Consider the following 22,497-nt stretch of genomic DNA (forward strand, 5'->3'; position numbering starts at 1 on the left):
ACTGATGATGTCTTTACCTCATTTGCAAAATTGGTTCAGAAGCGGTGGACAGGGGAGCCTGTCGATGTCTATGCAAACAAAATTAGGAGATTGGCAGGGTTGGCTCAATTTACAGGTGAAGGATTGGAGAATATTATTAAATTAACATTTGTGAATGGGTTTCCCGATCATGTGGGAGTTTCTTTGCAGCAATTACCCAATGTTCTGAAACTTGAGATGGGGGATTTAATTAGTCGAGCTAGAATCCTGACAGCCAAGCCGCAAGTAGAGTTATCTGCTGTGACCAGGGAGTTTAAGGAGACGGTAAGAGGGCCTAGACGGGTAAATACTGCCAATCAATTTTCAGGTAAATGTTTCCGTTGTTCAGGCCCACACATGATCAGAGATTGTAAAGAACAGGTGAGGTGTTTTAGGTGTGGAAAACTTGGACATGTCGCTAGCAGGTGCCAAGAACATATTTCGGAAAACTAGAAAGGAGTTATTTCTTGGCAGGTGCCAAGAACATATTTTGGAAAACTAGAAAGGAGTGATTTCAGCGCCGGAAGTTGGTCTGTCATTGGAAAGGTGCGTTGTATAGGTTGTTTACCCATTGTTAATGTAGTAATAGGTGGGGTAGTTGGGAGAGCATTAATAGATACTGGTTGTACTACAACTGTAGTTTGTTCGAAGCAGTAATGGTGAAGCTCGTGTTTGTGCTTTTGATGGCCGGCTAGTAACGTGCCGAAGCCGAAGTGTGACTGGTCTTGAGTTGGTGTTTGAAGATAAAGTAGTTATTGTTTATAGGGCGCTGGTGTTAGATCAGCTGGTTGTTGGTGTGGATGTGGTTGTCGGAGTTGATGTTATTGACCAGTTGGGCGGAGTTACCATTGGTCGGGGTACAATTAAATTTGGAGACTCCAAAGTTCATGTCAAAGGTCAGCCAGCTGTGGCTGTAGTGCAAGGAGATGAGCAGCCTGCTAATAAAGTTGATGAGTCTTTTAACGGTGACAGTGTTCTGGAAATAAATGACACTGATTTCATGCTAAGTTTGATGGGCAGCATTGGACGATAAAATGGACATGGAAGTCTGAGCATCCTGTTCAACTCAAGAATAGAGTGTCGTGCTACGACAAAAATATGGCAAGCGAAAAGCAGTTGGAGTTTGAGAAGGAAGTAGATAGATGGATCGAGGAGGGAATATTGGTGCATTGGCAGGAGAATGTTGATACAGGTATTATTGCTCTCATGGCAGTGGAACAACCTACAAAGAAGAAAGTGAAGCCAGTGCTCGATTTTCGTGAGTTGAATACTTTCGTTAAGTGTCACACAGGTGATGATGATGTCAGTATTTGCAGTGAGAAATTGAGGGAGTGGCGCCAAATTGGTAAGCGTGTATCTCTAGTGGACTTGAAATCGGCTTATCTTCAATTGAAGATTGATAAAGAATTGTGGCCATACCAACTTGTTAATTATAAAGGTCAAACATTCTGTCTCACTAGATTGGGTTTGGGTTGGAATTCAGCTCCTCGTATAATGTCAAAAGTGTTAAAATATGTGCTGAGTTTGGATACTGTTATCGGGGCAGCAACTAGTTCGTACATAGATGACATTGCAGCCGATGAAAGTAGGGTGTCAGTGCAGGATGTGATCAAACATTTGAATAAATACGGGCTTGTTATGAAACCTTCAGAAGCAGTTGGAAAGGGATCTGCAGTGTTGGGATTGAAGTTGTCGAAATCAGGAGACGAGTTGGTTTTTCGGAGAGGAAAAACATTGCCAGAGATTGGTGACACTCTTACCAGGCGGGAGCTGTTTTCAGTATGTGGGATGCTTGTGGGGCATTACCCTGTTGCGGGATGGTTACGGGTTGCCTGTGGCTACATTAAGCGACAGGCAGAAGGATTTCACTGGGAGGATCTTGTTGGTGACCAGACTATGTGTATGATCAAGGAGGTTATGGATAGAGTTGCTAGGGAGGATCCCGTGAGGGGGAGCTGGTTGGTGCCTCGGAGTACTCATGGAGTAGTTTGGACGGATGCAAGTAAAATCACAATTGGAACAGTGTTGGAGATCGAGGGAAGAACAGTTGAGGATGCTGCCTGGTTGAGAAAGAATAATGATTTTTAGAGTTGAAGGTTGATTCTGCTACTGTTGTGGCATGGTTAAAAAGTGTGATAAGTACAGAAAAGCGAGTGCACACGAAGGGAGCAGCAGAAATGCTCATTAAGCGCAGGTTGAGAAATCTGAGAGAGTTAATCGAAGAATTTGGGTTGAAGATTGAGGTATTGTTTGGTGCCATCAGATTGGAATAAGGCTGATATGTTAACTCGTGTGAAGAAGAGCTGATTACTTGAAATATTCTTCACTGTTTATCATGTAAGATTTCAGCAAAGCTACACATAATAGTGTGGTTAATTTCATTAATGAATTTTAAAATATTGAGGAAAATAATGCAGGAAACCAAGACTTTTTTTTTTTTTTTTTTTTTTTTTTTAAGAATATTAAAGATTGTGGCTAGAATTTGTACATTCTAACTAAATTACATTATAATTTCCAATGGTGAAAATTATCAAGTATTTTGGAATGAAGTGAGTGAAGCAGTCAACTTTTTGTTATCAACTGATTAGTTTTGAGTTATAAAATTAGTCAGTTAGTTTTGAATTACTTGTATCTATTATTTATTTGTTTTTCATTGGACTGTCTTCAGGACTTCAGAGCAGGAATGAACAAGTACCTGACAAGACACCAGTATGCCAACACATACACAGAGGATCTGTGGGCAGCCTTGAGTGAGACTTCTAACAAGCCTGTTGGGGAAGTGATGAGCACCTGGACCAAGCAAACTGGTTTTCCTATGATTTCTGTTAGTTCCCACCAGGATGGAGACAACAGAGTTCTGTCTCTTACACAACAGAGGTTTCTGGCTGATGGATCCACAGGTAATGAAATTTAGAATTTAATGATTTTACCACCTGTTGCAGAAATACTAAATTGGGTCCTTCCCATTGTGGTGTGAAAGATTTATGAGGCAAACATTATTAATATAAAGTTCTTTGATTATAGCACTGTTGGCATTCTCAAGAATAGTCTGTATGCTCACGAGGACTAATAGAATATGATTTTGAGGAATAATGAGAGTTTTTAATTCAGATTTTAATTGTCTTATTAATCAATTAATTTTTTTGTAACAATTAAATTTTTTGACCCCTATATAATGGAATCTTGGTTTTTGAACTTAATAGTTCCTGAAGACCATTTGTGAACCAAATTGTTCAAGAACTGAAACAGTTTTCCCATAGGAATCAATATAGAATAGATTAATGTCTTCCTGGACCCCAAGACTGCATTTGAGAGAGAAACTCGGCACACACCCTGTGCTCCCTGCAGCACGCATCCTCTAACAAATGTTTTTTTTATGGACCTCTCAGCTGGAATAAGCAAGGGATCATTGTTTCTATAGTAATGGCATCTAAATGACAGCAAAACAGCATACGCTGATCTTCCTGATGACGCTTATCATGCATCACTATCTGTCCTGTAGGTGAGGTGCCTCTGTTTTGATCAGCTATGATGACAAATATAGTGGCCCAAACAAAAATCTTGTAGAATCTCATGACCCCCGAGACTTGTCATGCTAGCAAAGCATCTTGGAAATATTACTACTGTTCAACCTACATGAAGAAAACAAAATAAAAACTTATTGCAAATGTGGAACACTAGAAAATTATTTCCAAGCTGTTCTGCTGGTATGGCAAGTCACGGGAGTCATGAGATTCTGCAAGATGTTTGTTTAGGCCGCCATGCCCGCTAATGAAGTCACCACAGCTGATCACAGTACAGAGGTGCCTCACCTATTCTTGACAGCTAGTGATGTATGATAAACATCATCAGAAAAATCAGCATATGTCATTTTGCTGTTAGTTAGACACCGTTACTGTAGCAGTGAGGATCCTTTGTTTCTTCCAGCTGAGAGGCACACTGAAGCATTTGATAGAGGACACATATTGCAGGGAGTGTGGGGTGCATGCTGAGTCCCTCTCCCAAATATAGCCAAGGAGTCCAGGATGGGATTAGTTTATTTCTTGTGGATTGTTGGCCAACCAAGTTATGGTACAACAACTGAGGCAATTATGAACTTGAAATTTTGTTTAGCAATCAATTTGTTTAAAAAGGGAGCCATTCGGTAACTGAGGTTCCACTATATCTTTTTATGTATCACCAGATTGGCTTATGCATGTTTTGTGGTTTGGCATTTAGATGTTTTCATATTTATGGATTTTGAAAGAAAAAAAAAAAAAAGGGGGAAGATAGAACTCCAAAGTACAGTATCATCTTAATTTAGGGTGTGAATCAACACCCAGGACTCACAATGGTTTAACTTAACCTCAACCTAAAATCACGAAATTATTAACAAGCTTCACTGAATTCATTGTGGCAGACTCAGTAAAGAAACACTTACAGTCATTGATTTTCTCAAGTAAAACTTCTGATAGAACTCTTGCTGATGTGATGAGCGTCACATTGGATAATTCACCCTTCTGTCTGAAATAATCTAATAGGAGAAAATAAGTACTTAACAACTTAGGTTTATCCCTCATATGTTTTTTTTAAAGCATTTAGTTATAGATTCAGTGTTTGACACAGTTAAACCTCTGTGAAATACCAATTATGATAAAAGTGAAAGTGATACAAAAATGTCAGATTCCCACCTCTCACACTGAAATCTGATTGGTATATGAGGGGAAATTTTGGTATACAAGAATTAATCTCATATAAATTTTGGTAACTCATGCATTGGATGTAAATTATGCAGCATATACTTTATTTTGATTTAAATACAACAGCAGATCTTATGAATTTTTTTTTTCCTAATCTTAAGTAAACAATAATATATTTCAAACAAATAAACAAGAATATATATATATATATATATATATATATATATATATATATATATATATATATATATATATATATATATATATATATATATATATATATACTACACATACATATATACATATAAGTGCAACAACTTTCCACTACAATTGCCTCTGTGAGACTGAAGCAGAGGCAGTGTGTGTGTTTAGATATGTTTTACTAAAATAGTAAAAAAATATTGAATAATTTTTAAAAATTTAGTACATCACTACTGGAAATGAAAATACTGTGAGTGTTTTGGTGAAAAAATGGAGTGATGAGGGACGTGAGAATGTGCCTCACTACAAATATGATAATGGGGCTCCACTTTTTTTGCTGTAAGCTGAGGATATACCTTTAACTGTCTGGATACCACAAGGTGTAAAATAATTGGAGGCAACCCAACACCATTTTTGTTGTGAGGCACATCCTTGTGTTCCTCATCTTTCCATTTGTTTACCAGTGTATTCATAATTCTCATTGCCAATAGCTATGCACCAAAAATTTCAGTTTGTTTCACTAACATTCATACTATGTAATCATGACTTGTACTTTTACCAGGCATCACACATCAGCTCAGTAGAACACTGTTTAAACCAAGCTCAACCATTTTGTATCCAAAGCAAGGACCAATCATAAAAAGTAACTTTCCCTTATGTCAAGATGTCAAACATCAAATCTGTTACTTTATGCTTTCAAAAGCATATGAGGGACTAACCTAAGTTGTCATGTAGTTATTTCCTCCTGGCATATATTTTTGAGACCAAGAAAGAGTGAATTGCCAGTTAGTTCAATGTGATGCTCACATTGGCAGGAGTTTTAATTGAAAATGTCTCTGATTGTCCTCTTCTTGTGACTACAAATTGGTAACCACAAGAGAAAATACTGACATGCTGGTGCGTGAAATTTTTCAGAACATTCTGACAAATTTCTCATGAAATGTTGCTGACTTTGTATCTCGGTAGAAATTTCTCAAGAAGTTGTCTCTTGTAGCCATATCTTTATCAACAAGTTTTGTTCACAAGATGAGAAAGAAGTCAGCTGACCACTCCAGTAACTTGTCATCTGTGTATGTTGTTCTGCTGAGTCTACTACATTGAATTTAATGAATCTTGCTTTTGCACTGGACTTGATAGGTGTGAGACATATTTACTGGTCCCCCTTATATATGGTTGAGTTATTTTTTTGAAAGTTCAATCATAGAGTAAATGATCATATGGCAAACTTTAGATTGAATAGGAAAAAATAGGAATGCTCTCTAAGAACTTTATGCATGTGCCCGCTAAAACCCTAAAAAGCCATGAAATATTGTATGTCTTTATCTAGTTGTTGCCCAAAGTAATAAAGCATGTTACACTAATGAAATAAACACAAGAATAAAGCAATTAGATAAAGATAAATCAAAATAATAATCTTTGCAATTATTCTCACTGTGTTGAGTCCAAATGACCCCCTCATGGGGCTGGAGGATCCTTCCTTGCCTTGATGTCTCCTCCAAGGCTAAGGGTCATTGTGACACTGTGTAGGATTTAAGTGTAGTTTTGTTACATTATTGTTACTGATATTATTATTATTATTATTATTATTATTATTATTATTATTACTACTACTAACTACTATTATTATTATTATTATTATTATTATTATTATTATTATTATTATTGTTATTTTTATCATCATCATTATTATTTGTCATAATTATTATTTTATGAGTATATATTGTTTACATAAATAACATTGCATGTCTTTGTATCCAAAAATCACTGATGATGTGTCTCCCAGTGACCAGCACAGTCCAACTTTATTTAGTCATTCGCAGGTTGTCCACTTTGATGAACAGATACAGCTTGATTCTCAAGCATCTGTCCCATGCAGTTAATTTTGTGGTCCCTTGAATAGACTGGAGCTGTTCCACACATAGTGTTTGCTGTAATTCCAATCCCTAGACTTTTTTTTTTTACATGTCACCATTAACACAGTATCCAGGGCCTCTGTGTGTTCACACACATCCTGATCATCTGAGATGAGGAGGGGCTGACTATGACACCACAAATGGTCCCACATACAAAGTAATGAAGAGAAATGTAATAAATAAAAGTGAAATGATGAATGATAACAATAATGATGATAATAATGATAGCATTAAAAGAAAATAAACTTTATATATATATATATATATATATATATATATATATATATATATATATATATATATATATATATATATATATATATATAGTATAATATGATATAATATATATACTAACATGCTTAGACAAATTCTGCTATATTTCCATGTGGAATGAGTTAGTGCACACTCTTGTGATTGTAAAAACAAAGCATAGCCAATCATATAGTGGGTAATGGGTAATAAGAAGAAAGATCATAAAAGTAAAATGATGTACAATGGTGAATTGTATATTGGGAACCTCTATTGTGGTTTAAACTATTAAGCATAGGTATTTCTAAGCCTTGTATGGGTTGTATCCAAGCTTCATGAATTTTTGCTATTCACAGAGAGACCTAAAGCATAATCCCTAAGATGCGAAGACAGTTAATTTGTCTGATGTTTCATAGAAGGTTATTGCAAGAAGTTTTTACTTTCATACATTTTTGTGTCTGCTCTGAAGCTTATAGTATAGTTTTTCAGAACTAATTTAATTGTTGTTATGTAATGCTGCAGGAGACAACAATATGTGGATGGTTCCCATCAGCATTTCAACAGAGAAGAATCCATCTAAAGTAGTGGAAGAAGTGTTGCTGGAGGGAAAAACAACCAAGGTTGTTCTTGATGGAATTTCTTCTTGTACATGGGTGAAACTCAATCCTGGCACTGTTGGATATTATAGGTAAGTTGTATCTTTTATTTAAGGAAAATTTTTCTTTTAATGAACTTCAGTTGTACCTCGGCATATATCCGCTTGATATATGTCCTACCTATTTGGATGTGGTCATAAGTTATTCACTCACAACCTATGCAACTTGTGACTTTGACATTACAACCATAACTAAACATTAATAAACAGATAATGGTGATAAAATATGAAAAATTTGTTTTGAAACTAATGAGCCAATAAGACGAAATAATGAAGAAAGAAAATGTCTGTAAAATACCATATGACAAAGATAATTACTATGCAATTATTCAGCATATGGTAATGTAACATGGCCTACTTCCGACGAGATCAAGATATCACGATTTTTTTATGAAAATAGCTCAAAAAATTATTGTGTCTTGTATGCAAATGTAAGGTCTCCCGTAGAATTTAGAAAAAATCTCCCTCAACTGTACACCCAAAGATTTACAGCACTGTATTAATATAAGGCAAGGGTGCTACATCATATTTTCAACCATAATGTGATGTAAGGGAATGTTGAAAATGAAAATGCAGCCCTGTTCAGTGATGCTCTATGTATTTTGTTGGCAACTTGGCAGTTAGGCTATGTTCTTCACCTCACCTCCATGACTAGGCCACTACTATATGTTTTATTATTGCAATCATGTAAAATATTTACAGATATACTATTGTGATTGTTTCTTGTTTAGCTATATTGTTAGCTTGCTTTTAAAGATTACATGTTTAAATCCAGTAGAACCCAAGTTCTTAAATTTTAATGAATTCCTGAATGCCATTTAAAATCCAAAGTGCTAAAAAAACGAAGCTATTTTCCTTATAGGAATCAATATAAAATTGATTAATCCATTCCCAGATATATTTCCATCCTGTCTTAGCAACTTATGACAGACATTTCTTCTGCTAAGATGGCTGCTTCACAACATCTCCAGCTCAGAAATTATTTATTGAATGAACTTACAAAAAACTCCTCAAAAAATACTGTTCAGAGCATTCAAGTATTCTCTTTATCACCAATCTAGCGAGGGAAGCCTTACAGAAAACACACACAGAGTAATAACCCGGTTACCACCCAATTGAAGGTGGTCATAGCATGTAGACATCTTGTTGCTGGGAAAATGCAGTTTTGTAGTAGTGATTAGGCTGGGGATTACTCCTGAGTGTCAAAGATTGTTTTTGTACATAGAGACTCTTAATAGGATAACATTTACTTGTAACTTATATACATATTTCAAAGATTGAATCACTGTCTTAACACTCAGTGTCTCCCCTCGAAATACAGTGGTACCTTAACTTACAAGTTTAATTCATTTCATGACAGAGCTCATATCTCAGTTTGCTCATAACTCAAAACAATTTTGCACATTGAAATTAATTGAAATAGCATTAATCTTCTCCAGCCTCTCAAAATCACCCAAAATTTTTATGTGTGTTTTTAGGTAAGAAAAGATATTTATAAACAAATATTGCATAAGAAGATAATAAAACAAAACAAAAGAGAATCAAAATAAATAAACTGACTTTATAAAGTATGTTTATCTGAGATCAGATTACTTGCACTAATGAAAGGTGTTGGAGGTGGAGGGTGGAAGAGGTAAGCAGAGTAGATGGGAGATTTTCTCTCTCTCTCTCTCTCTCTCTCTCTCTCTCTCTCTCTCTCTCTCTCTCTCTCTCTCTCTCTCTCTCTCTCTCTCTCTCTCTCTCTCTCTCTCTCTCTCTCTCTCCCTGTTAGCCATAAACTCTCCTTTAATTGCTGAGCTGAACTTATTCGTTACACTCTTAATGTTACACTTTATTGCTGGACTTGATTTATGTTACTTCACTCATTTAACTTAATTTTTAAAATTGTGTTTTGCCTTTTTTTTTTTGCCACAGTTTCCTTTATGAATCAGATACCTCATAAAACTGCCATTCTATATCCATTTGGTTGCAGCTTAAGTGATATTATAGTTTGTTTCCTTGGAATGAATGAATTGATTTCCTGTTGATTTCAATGGTAAATGAAAATACAGTTTGCATCCAGGTCATGGAACAGATTATGGGCATAACTTGTAGTGCCACTGTACTTAAAATGACTTTCCCTGAATATTCTCTGCTAGAATAGGGTGCATTGTATATGGTATGCATATTAGTATCAAGCATTGCTAAAATTAATCTATATAATCCTATCAATGTACTATCACCTCGGCTTCTAGCAAACACAAAAGTGAACACTAAACTATACAGGTAGCATAGTGAATCCAGGAAGAAGGTCAATGATAGTTAATCCCCAGATAGTAGAAGTTAATTTCTTTGCCCCTCCACTCCTCCCTGACACACCCCTCTCTCTCTCTCTCTCTCTCTCTCTCTCTCTCTCTCTCTCTCTCTCTCTCTCTCTCTCTCTCTCTCTCTCTCTCTCTCTCTCTCTCTCTCTCTCTCTCTCTCTCTCTCTCTCTCTCTCTCTCTCTCTCTCTCTCTCTCTCTCTCTCTCTCTCTCTCTCTCTCTCTCACAAAGAAGAAGGATATGTACACCATTAAATTATAGACCTGTCTCACTATTGTGCATATTGGTGAAGGTGCTGGAGGGAATGGTACGGAAGGAAAGGAAATTTTGTCAAATAACAAGTTTGGCTTCAGAAGGGGAAGGTCATGTATCACCAACCTGTTAAGTTTTTACTCTAGAGTAATTGATATTGTGGATCAGAATGGAGGATGGGCCAATTGTGTTTATCTCGATCTAAGAAAGGCATTTGATAAAGTATCTCACAGCAGACTGATCTGGAAGTTGGGAAGTTCTGGCAGTATAAGAGGGAAGCTATTGGAATGGATGAAAAGTTATTTGATAGGGAGAAAAATGAAGACAATAGTAAGGGGTGAGAGTTCCCTATGGGCTGATGTAACAAGTGGAGTTCCACAAGGATCGGTGTTGGCACCCCTAATGTTCCTAATATATGTAAATGACCTACCAGATGGAGTGGGAAGTTATATTAATCTGTTTGTGGACGATGCTAAGATGATGCGAGAAGTGAAAACACCGGATGGCTGTCTTAGGCTGCAACGGGACTTGGATCTCCTGCATGAATGGAGCATAAAGTGGATGATGGAGTTTAATGCTGACAAGTGTCATGTTCTGGAGATGGGAAGAAGTATCCACAGACCACACGCAAGATGCAATTTGGGCGGAACTGATATTAAATGTACAGAGAGAGAAAAAGATCTAGAGGTTGTAATACAGGACAACCTGTCACCAGAGGGACATATAAACAAAATTGTGGGAGAAGGGTTGGCAATAGTAGTTAATATAAGAACAACTTTTGTTCACCTTTGTGAGCCTCTGGTAAAGAAAATCATAGAAGAGATTCTGAGGCCAAAACTAGAGTATGCCCAGGTAGTGTGGACACCACACCTAAAGGAGCACACAAGGAAGCTAGAAAGGGTGCAAAGAGCTGCAACCAAGTTAGTACCGACCCTGCAAGATATGGATTATCAAGAGAGATTGCATGCCCTGCAGCTGCCAACTTTGGAAGAAAGAAGCTAGGAGATATGATTCAGATGTTCAAATGCGTGAAGGGGGTGGACAAGATTGACCGAGAAGACTTCCTCGAGCTAGACACTGAGAGGAGAACGAGAGGTGGTCATGAGTTCAAGCTGAGATTGCCGGGATACACAACTGATATCGGGAAGTATAGTTTCCCAGCGAGAGCTGTTCGCGCTTGGAATGAACTGCCTGGAGAGATAGTGAGAGCAATTAATATTCATAGTTTCAAGGAAAAGTATGATGAGTGGATGAAAGCGAGCGGGACACCACAAGTTTAGCTCATCTCCCGCAGCAAATTTATAGGTAAACTCAGGCTGGATGTTAAAAGAATGTAAAGAGCAATTATTGGAGCCAATTTGGGAAATAATTAAAAGTTCAATAAATGAAGGGAAAGTTCCACTAGAGTGGAAGAGAACCAATGTGGTACCAATATTTAAAGGAGAAAAGACAACAGAACCACTAAACTACAGACCAGTGTCACTTACAAGTGTCGTAGGGAATTTATGTGAAATAATTATCAAGGAAAAATGGGTTAAATTTCTAGAAGAGGAGTAAGTCATATCCAACAGATAATTTGGGTTCAGGACAGGGCGGTCATGTGTATCAAACTTATTAAGCTTCTACTCCAGGGTTATTGCAGGACTTGAAAACAGAGATGGATGGGTAGACACAGTATACCTGGACATTAAAAAGGCATTTGATAAAGTCCCTCACGGAAGACTTCTTTGGAAACTAGAGAACATAGGAAGACTGCGTGGAACCTTGCTCGAATGGACAAGAGATTATTTGAAGGATAGAGAAATGAGAACTGTGATCAGAGATACATACTTATCCTGGAGTAAAGTAACTAGTGTGGTGCCACAAGGGTCAGTGTTAGTCCCCATTATGTTTCAAGTTTATGTAAATGACATTCACATTGGGGTAAACAGTTATATGAATTTATTCGCTGATGATGCAAAGTTGCTAAAAGTTATCAAAACCAGAGAGGACTGTATACTGCTACAGGAAGATTTAAATAAGATCTATGAATGGAGCAAGAAGTGGAAATTGGAGTTTAATGGCAAGAAATGTCACATAATGGAACTAGGAAAGAGTAAGAGAAGACCAGTATGGAACTCTGATGGGAGAGGAGGAAATAACAAAGACTAAAGAGGAAAAAGATCTTGGAGTGATCATACAAGAAAATCTGAGCCCTGATAAACACATAAACAAGATATTTGAACTATCATATAGGATGTTGACTAATATAAGAGTGGCATTTCATTACAGGGATAAAGGTATGATGAAAAAAATCATCACAAGCATGATACGCCCAAGGCTGGAATATGCAGCAGTGGTATGGTCTTTGAGTTCTAAAAAAAGATATAAGGAAACTGGAAAGGATACAGAAGATTGCTACAAAGATGGTGCCGGAATTAAAGGACCTCACATATGAAGAATGACTGAAGGAAATGGGACTGCCAACCTTACAAGATAGAAGAGAATGAGGGGACCTAATAACAATGTATAAGATAATAAATGATATTGAAAAGATAGACAAAGAAGACCTGGTGCTGTTGGCGGAAGAGGATGGAAGGACGAGGACATGAAAAGAAGATCAGGATGAGGCAGTGTGTGAAGGATGTTGGAAAATACAGTTTTCCACACAGAACGGTGGAAAAATGAAATGCATTGGATAATGGAATTGTTACAGCACATAGTGTGCATAACTTTAAAGAAAAATTAGATAAATGGAGATATGGAGACAGGACACTATAAGCCCCGCTCGAACCCTGTACAACACAACTAGGTAAATACACACAGGAGGAGGGGCAGGGGAAGGAGAAGGAAGGGGAGATAAGAGGTGATCCTTTTCTATCTGCATCTCAGCCATTTTGAACATTCAAAATGCATCTTATTCTTCCCATATTTTTACATGCTAAAAGTGTACTTGCTAGAAGCTGAGGTGATAGTACATACTGTGTAATATGCCAAAAAAACAGTAGGATTTTTCTTTTCATTGGAATGGATTGATAATTTTTCTTTTATTTCTTATGGAAGAAAATTGTTTTGACATGAATCCAAGGATCTGGAATAAATTAAGGATGTGTACCAAGGTACCATGGTATTACACTGTGTTGTTCAGTACATAGAGTCCTGTTTTATATAGTTTCTCTCTCTCTCTCTCTCTCTCTCTCTCTCTCTCTCTCTCTCTCTCTCTCTCTCTCTCTCTCTCTCTCTCTCTCTCTCTCTCTCTCTCTCTCTCTCTCTCTCTCTCTCTCTCTCTCTCTCTCTCTCTCTCTCCACTTTTTGGGACTACCTAAAATTACTTGTCTATAGAAGTTTTAACTTTCTTCACTTTCTTTTGGTATTGAAAAATTCCAGGATGAATACAAAATTACTATAATAGTATAGGATTAATGGATGATATGGAGAGAATTTGATTCAGGCAGGACTGTAGGGTGAGAGTTGGAGTTTGAAGCAATTTAGTGCTGCTGGAGTTGGAGTTGCTTGAAATGTCATATCTCCAACTCCAATCTCAATATAAATTTCAGAGACTACAATAACTACAGATGAAAAACATTTTGTGTGTTATTGTGTGATAGGAGATGATGATGGTGAAAGATTATATGGAACAAAATTCAGTTGATTTTCGGGCTATGACAAAAATGCTCCAACAAGAGCTTCTAATTTGAAAAGACATTTGCAACTTTTCCACCGTAAAACTTTGAAAATTGCAAATGAGAGGGATACAAGTAGCAATAAAAATTTCCCAACTACACTTGAAAGTCAACACAGCAAATCTACTGAGGGCAATCCAGGAAAACATCTTTTGTAAGCGTCTTAATGAGATATATTAACCGTAACAATAACCACAGAAAAGTTTAAGAAACACTTTATTGATATTGTTTTATGAAATGGTATGGCCTTGACTTTATTTTCACAACCAGCCTTTCTGGGCCCTAACAGTTTAGTGGCTAAGAAACCATAAGATTCAAACTTTTAAAGGTATATTGTGAGAAGATGTGCAGTTTTTTGTATTTCTATATTTAATTTAAAAAGAAAATTTATTTATTTATTTGTTATTATATCTAGGGATCAGAGTTGCAGTCAGATACATAAGAATTCAAGGACTTAGAGTCAAAATCAGGTGTTTTGATACCAGCTCCATAACACTAAATGCTAGAAGATTATCTGAGCAAAGAGGAATGAAATTTAATTAAGGACTGGAATGAAAACTTAGAGTGAATAAATAGAACCTTGATGGTCCTGTGCATCTTGTCCAATCAGCCTATGAGATTAGATCAAGAGAGGGGATGGATTTGATGGTGCAATACTGACTAACCCTTATTAGATTTTGACGCAAAGAGAGCTGGATAGTGTGTGTAACTGATCCTCATACTGTGTGATCCACAGAGGTCCTCTCTTTTATAATTATACAGATGTGAGGGAATGCTTGTAAACATGATAGGAGTTTTAATGTATGCATGTAAACTTTGCCACTATTCTTACTCCTTTATGGAGGATGCTAGTTTGGTATATAGAGTATAGATTAATGTAACTTAATTGAAGCTTAAGATGGAAGTAATAGCAACATCCATTTATATTTTCTTAGGATACAATATCCTCCTGAAATGCTTGCCCAGCTTATTCCTGCAATCCAAACTAAACAACTCCCGCCTCTTGATCGACTGGGGATTTTTGATGATCTCTTCTCCATGGTAAGTTTCAGTGGTGTGTATGTGTGCGTGTTTGTTTGTGTGTGCATTTACCTAGTCGTATTTATCAAGTTGTAGTTTATGGTAGAGGAGTAATCTCATAGTATCCTATCTCTATATCCGTTATCCAGTTCCATCTTAAAAGCACTGACAGTTTTGGCATTCACAGTTTTCTCACTAATCTCGTTACATGTGTTTACAACTCTATGGGGAAATCTATACTTCTTAATATCTATTCTACAATTTTCTGTCTTTAATGTCATACTATGTCCCCTTGTATTCATTGTGTCTAAAGTAAAAAATAATTTCTGTTCATGTTGCTATTTTAAAGATGTGTGTGTATTTACCTAGTTGTATTTACCAATTGTAGTTTTACAGGGCCTGGGCTTTATGCTCGTGTGGCCCGTGTGTGTGTGTGTGTGTGTGTGTGTGTGTGTGTGTGTGTGTGTGTGTGTGTGTGTGTGTGTGTGTGTGTGTGTGTGTGTGTGTGTATTTACCTTGTTGTATTTACCTAGTTGTATGTCACAGGGTTCGAGCAGACTCATAGTGACCTGTCTCCATATCTACATTTTTCTAACTTCTTAAATTTTTGCACACTTTCTGATGTTACAATCTCTTCACTTACTCCATTCCAGATGTTTATTGTCCTATGTGGAAAACTGAATTTCTTGATATTCGTATGACACTGACTTTTCATGATTTTCTTGGAATGTCCTCTTGTTTGTCTGTCTCCCTGCTCCGTCAATGTTACCAGGTCTTGTCTATCTATCTTCTCCATACGGTTTACTAACTTACACATCCTTATTAGGTCTCCTCTTTCCCGTCTATCCTTCAGAGTTGGTAGCTCCATCTCCTTCAGTCTTTCTTCATAGGGAAGATCTTTTATTTCAGGGACCACCTTTGTAGCAGCCCTTTGTATCCTTTCTAGTTTCTTGATATCTTTCTGCCTATATGGCGACCATACCACTGCTGCATATTCTAGTCTAGGTCTTATCATAGTGGTTAATATCTTTTTCATCATACTTTAATCCATGTAATTGAATGCTACCCTAATGTGCATTAGTGTCTTGTATGTTGAAGCAAATAATCCATTTATATGTCTTTCTGGAGTCAAGGTGTCTTGTATAATCACTCCCAGGTCTTTCTCTTCTCTTCTTTTCATTATAATCTCTTCTCCCATTTTTTATTCCCATGTAGGTCTTCTATCTTATCAATATTTTGCTATAATTCCATACAATCATTTTTATTTTTCTATAACTCTCAAAAGCTTGGCATCATCTGCAAAACAAATTTATGTAGCTACTCAAACCCTCTTGTATATCGTTGACATATATTTGGAACATTATAGGTGCCAACACCAAACCCTGTGGTACACCACTGGTTACAGCACTCTAACTTGATGGTGTATCTTTTATCACTGTCCTCATTTCCCTATCTGTTAAGTAATCTCATCCAATTTAAGGTATTTCCTTTAATTCTGCCCATGTGTTCTATTTCCCATAGGAGTCTTTTGTGTGGTACTCTGTCAAAAGCCTTTTTAATGTCTAGATACACTGCATCCACCCATCCATCTCTTCCTTGTACTTTATCTATTACTCTTGTATAAAAGCTTAGTAAGTTTGTTATACATGATCTTCCTTTTCTAAAACCAAATTGGGAGGTATTAATGATTTAATTTCTCTCCAGATATTTCAACCATTTTCTTTGATAACAATTTCACAGATCTTACCCACCACACTAGTTAGTGACACTGGTCTATAATTTAGGGGCTCAGTCATTTTTCCTCCTTTGTTAATGGGACTATATTGGCTCTTTTCCATTCCTTTGGTACCTTCCCTTCTCTTAAAGAGTTGTTAATTACATCCCAAATTGGTTCTACCAGTTGCTCACTACATTCCCTTATTGTCCATCCTGACACTCCATCTGGTCCCATTGCCTTCCTCACATCCACCTTTTCTAGCAATTCTCTAATTTTCTGTTTTCTTACCACGATGTCTCTTAATCCTTCCTGTGCCGCTGGGTTGATTGGCTTTATAAACTCTCCCTCTTCATTAAGTACTGATTTAAATCTCTCATTCATAAGTTCACTCATTTCTTCCGATGTTTCGTATATCATATTCCCCTTAATCAACTTAGTAATGGTCTCTCTGTTTGTCATTTTACCATTTGTATACTTGTAAAAAAAAGCTTGGGTTCCTTTTCACATCTCTTCACTACATCCTTTTCAAAGTTTCTGTCCTCCTCCTTCTTATCCTAATGTATTCATTTCGTGCCTCTTCATACTGCTTCTTATTTATTTCATTATGTTACCTTCTTAATTTTTTCCATGCTGCATCCTTGCACTTTTTAGCTTTTGCACATATTGCATTATACCAGGTGTGTTTGCTCTTTTTTACTCTATATTCAGGAACATATCTCTTTACCCCCTCATTATACTTGTCTAGAAATAAATCATACTTTTCTTGAATTGTCTTTCTGTGCATCATTTCTTTCCAATCAATACTACCAAAATAACTTTTTAATCCTCCAAAATTTGATTTAGCGTGGTTCCGTCTCTTGTGTTTGTGTCCCTCATTATATTCCAAAATTTGCAGGTCCTCTAATTCGATTTCTAGGACCACATGATCACTTTTTTTCTATTGGAGTATGATATTTGATGTATGGACATTTTTTTTTTTTGTAAATACCAAATCCAGCATTGATGGATCATCTTCCCCTCTATATCTTGTATAATCTTTCACCCATTGATCCAATGTGTTTACCATTGTCAGTTGTAGCACATCATCCTCCCAATGTCCAGCGCGACTGCTTGCATCCATTTCTTCCCAATTGACGTGTTTGCAGTTTAGATCTCCCACAAGCAACACTCTTCTAGCCTTCCTTAGCATGTTATCCAGGCAATTTAGTACTTCCTTTTTGCATTTCCTTATGTACATCAAGCCTCCATGTATTAGTCTTTGATGGTACATATGCAACTATGATACTCCTTTTTTTTTTCCCTCCCATTGGTCTTTATTGTTTTACTTAAAACCTCAGCCAGTCCATCTCTGGACTGTATCTCTTCCACATATATATTCTCTCAAGTCATGATCAATACTCCTCCTCCTGCTTTTCCCTTTCTGTCACTCCTCCAAACATTGTATCCTTGCTCTTTAAAATTCACTTGGACATCTTCACTTTACTTTGTTTCTGTCATACATACCACATCTGGCCCTTCTTCCAATATATAATCTCTCACTTCTAAACTTCCTGATATAAACCCATCTATGTTTGTATACATGACTCTTAATGCTTTCCTTCCTCTTTCCAAATATACCATTTCCTCAGTCTCATGTCTAGCACTCTCCAGTAAAACTTCTTTTTGTTCTCTGTCCTTCCTTCGTTTTTTTCCTTAGCTTCACTCCTCAGTCCTCTCTCTTTTTCCCTTTCTACCTGGTTCATCTCTCTCTTTATCTAGATATGCTTACATTCTGCCTTTTCAGCCAGCTTTCCAGTCCTAGCTAATATTTCTTCTATCCCTACTTGCGATCTCATTTTGACTTTTAGAGGTCTTTTGGTTCCCTCACTATATTTACCCAGTCTATATATTTCTTCTATTTCTTTATCAAGACTGTTCTTTATCGTGCACTGCAGAGATAATTTCCTTAACCATTTCTTTCTCCTCCATCTCCCTCACAAATTTCACTGGGTTCTTTTTTTTTCTAGTCCATATATAACCATACACTTCTTTTTGTCCACCGTATCTCTCACTAATTCTTCCTTTTCTTTGATCACCTGTATAACTGTGTCCTTAGTTTTCTCCTTTATTTGTTGCTTAACTACTTCAGTGAAATTGACTTTTTCCTCTTCTCATTCCTTTTCCAAATCTTCTTCCACTCATCCAGTTTCCTGGAGTCCAGCCTTTCCTGCAGACCTTATAATACAGCTTCATAATTCGTACATTTACCCTTTAGGACACTATTCTCCCTTTTTATTTCCTCTAGAGTATTTTCATCTCATGGTTTATTTTAACAGTACTTTCTAAGTTTAAACATCTCTCTCTCAGTTCTAGATTCTCTGTAATCAGCTGGTCCTGTTTTTCGAACATGACAGTGACCATCTCCTTCAAGGCTTCAAGTTCCTTATTCATAATGATGGTAACTCTTTCTTCCTTAAAGCCTGAAAACTCCCTCTCTGTACTCCATTCACCCAGCTGTCTCAATCCTAGGGGTATTCCTATAATCTCACTTTTAGTTCCCCTCAGTCTCACTCCCAGTCCTTAGTTTTCATCTTGAGAAGCGCCAATTGCGCCGTCCATGGCGTCATCCTCCTCCATACTCCTTTCAACCTCAAAATTTAAGCAAATTCAATAACTCTTTGGAGACAGGACCACTAAACTAGCCCCCTGCCCCCCCCCCCTGTAACACTGCCAGGTCTGCTGGGTTCCTATCCAGAATTAGCAGAGTATCACACCGGAGCTCAGGTCTTGCGTCCATTCGCTTCAGTGTAATTCACCATGGTTTTCTGCTGGTCACCCAGTCAGTCTTCCCCATTATGGAGCGAGCTCAGACCTCATAGACCGATCTTCGGGTAGGACTGAGACCACAACACACTCCACACACCAGGAAAGCGAGGCCACAACCCCTCTAGTTACATCCCGTACCTATTTACTGCTAGGTGAACAGGGGCTACACATTAAGAGGCTTGCTCATTTGCCTCACTGCTTCCCGGGACTCGAACCTGGGCTTTCTCAATTGTGAGTCAAGCGTGCTAACCACTACACTATGCGGTGTGTGTGTGTGTGTGTGTGTGTGTGTGTGTGTGTGTGTGTGTGTGTGTGTGTGTGTGTGTGTGTGTGTGTGTGTTATTCACCACAGCCATCTGCTGGTCACCCAGCCAGCCTTTCCCCTACACAAAGATCTCAGAGCTCGTAGTGACCGATCATCGGGTAGGACCGAGACCACACCACATTCCACACACCGGGAAAGCGAGGCCACAACCCCTCGAGTTACATCCCGTACCTATTTACTGCTAGGTGAACAGGGGCTACACATTAAAAGGTTTGCCCATTTGCCTTGCCACTTCCCGGGACTCGAACCCGGGCCCTCTCGATTGTGAGTCGAGCATGCTAACACTACATGGTGTGTGTGTGTGTGTGTGTGTGTGTGTGTGTGTGTGTGTGTGTGTGTGTGTGTGTGTGTGTGTGTGTGTATTTACCTAGTTGTGTTATACAGGAAAAGAGATATGCTTGTGTTGTCCTGTCTCCATACCTATATTCATCCAGTTTAGCCTTAAAGTCATCAACATTTCTTGCATGAACTACTGTTTTATCCAAATTGATCTATATTTCTATGCTTCTGTTTGGAAAATTGTATTTCTTAATGTCTCTTCTACACAGTCTTTTTCAATTTCATCCTGTGTCCCCTTATATTTCTTGAGTCCCATACCATTAGTCTTCTTTGTCAAATGTGTCCATCCCCTTCCATGCCCTGTATATAGCAATTAGGTCTCCTCTTTCTCTCTGTTGTAATGTTATAAGTTTTAGTATCTTTAATCTGTCTTCATACGTTAGGGCTCTCAAACATGGAACCATTTTGGTTGCAGCTCTTTGGATCCTTTCTATCTTCCTTATATCTTTCTTATTATATGGTGACCATATAAATGCAGCATATTCTAGTTTAGGTTGAATCATGTATTCTATTTTTTCATCATCTCTTCATCTGTGTAGGTAAATGCCCATTTCATATTTTTTAGTAACTCATGTTTTCCCAACTATATTGTTTACATGTTTTTTCCCATTGACAAATTCTCATTTATTGTAATGTCAGATCTTTTTCTTCTTTTGTTTTCTGAATTTCTACTCCTCCCATAGTGTAAGATCTCACCTTTCTTCTTATGCTTTACCCTCGTTCCATCACTTAGCACTTTTTTGCATAAAATTTCATTCCCCATTTCTTGCTCCATTCATGTATCTTATTCAAGTATATTTGTAGTATTTCACAATTTGTCATTTTCCACTTGTTTCAGTAACTTTGGATCATCACCAAATAAGCTTATATAACTGTCTACCTCATCTGTCATGTCATTTATATGCACTGAACATTACAGGGGCCAGAACCATTCCCTGTGGAACTCCACTTATGACTCTATACCATTTTGGTTCTTCACCTTTTATCACTGTTCTTATTTCTCTTGTCTTTTAAGAAGTCTGTTATCCAATCCAGTACTTTCCCCCTGTAAACCACTCATGTTTTTTATTTTCCATAGCCATCTTTGATATGTGTCTGTGTTCTTTTCATGGAAATTAGTCCATTTTCAGCTACCAAAACTGAGAGCAACTTTGTTTTATATTAAGTCATCAAGAACAAATTAGTGCTACAATTATATGTATACCTTATGTCAATATTCATAAATCCTAAATTGTCAAAAATATGTGTAGAACACACACACACACACACACACACACACACACACACACACACACACACACACACACACACACACACACACACACACACACACACACACACACACACACACACACACACACACACACACACACACACGGCAAGGCAAATGGGCAAGCCTCCTAATGTGTGGCCCCTGTTCACCTAGCAGTAAATAGGTACGGGACGTAACTCGAGGGGTTGTGGCCTCGCTGTCCCGGTGTGTGGAGTGTGTTGTGGTCTCAGTCCTACCCGAAGATTGGTATGTGACCTCTGAGCTCGCTCCGTAATGGGGAAGACTGGCTGGGTGACCGGCAGACGACCGAGGTGAATTACACACACACACACACAGTACCAGGTCTTCTTTGTCTATCTTTTCAATATCATTTACTATCTTATACATTGTTGTTAGGTCCCCGCATTCTCTTCTATCTTGTAAGGTTGGCAGTCCCATTTCCTTCAGTCGTTCTTCATATGTGAGGTCCTTTAATTCCGGCACCATCTTTGTAGCAATCTTCTGTATCCTTTCCAATTTTCTTATATCTTTTTTAGAGCTCGGAGAACATACCACTGCTGCATATTCCAGCCTTGGGCGTATCATGCTTGTGATGATTTTTTTCATCATATCTTTATCCATGTAAAGATATGATGAAAAAAATCATCACAAGCATGATATGCCCAAGGCTGGAATATGCAGCAGTGGTATGGTCTCCAGGCTCTAAAAAAGATATAAGAAAATTGGAAAGGATACAGAAGATTGCTACAAAGATGGTGCCGGAATTAAAGGACCTCACATACGAAGAACAACTGAAGGAAATGGGACTGCCAACCTTACAAGATAGAAGAGAACGTGGGGACCTAATAACAATGTATAAGATAATAAATGATATTGAAAAGATAGACAAAGAAGACCTGGTACTGTTGATGGAAGAAAATGGAAGGACAAAAGGACATGAAAAGAAGATCAGGATAAGGCAGTGTGAGAAGGATGTTGGAAAATACAGTTTTCCGCACAGAACGATGGAAAAATGGAATGCATTGGATAATGGAATTGTCACAGCACATAGTGTGCATAACTTTAAAGAAAACTAGATAAATGGAGA

At 37.5% G+C, this 22,497-nt stretch overlaps 1 protein-coding gene across 4 annotated transcripts in view; it reads left to right on the plus strand.

The window, feature by feature from the left end:
• Nucleotides 1-22,497, plus strand: part of LOC123498097 (puromycin-sensitive aminopeptidase-like) — a 123,438-nt gene that overhangs the window by 84,407 nt on the left and 16,534 nt on the right. For all 4 annotated transcript variants that reach the window (XM_045245226.1, XM_045245229.1, XM_045245228.1 and 1 more), the window contains exons 9-11: nt 2,687-2,918; nt 7,583-7,748; nt 14,867-14,972. In XM_045245226.1, coding sequence (XP_045101161.1) covers nt 2,687-2,918; nt 7,583-7,748; nt 14,867-14,972 — 504 coding nt within the window. The remainder of the gene's footprint in view (nt 1-2,686; nt 2,919-7,582; nt 7,749-14,866; nt 14,973-22,497) is intronic.

This window comes from Portunus trituberculatus, chromosome 47, assembly GCF_017591435.1.
Source record: "Portunus trituberculatus isolate SZX2019 chromosome 47, ASM1759143v1, whole genome shotgun sequence".
Classification (NCBI taxonomy): domain Eukaryota; kingdom Metazoa; phylum Arthropoda; class Malacostraca; order Decapoda; family Portunidae; genus Portunus; species Portunus trituberculatus.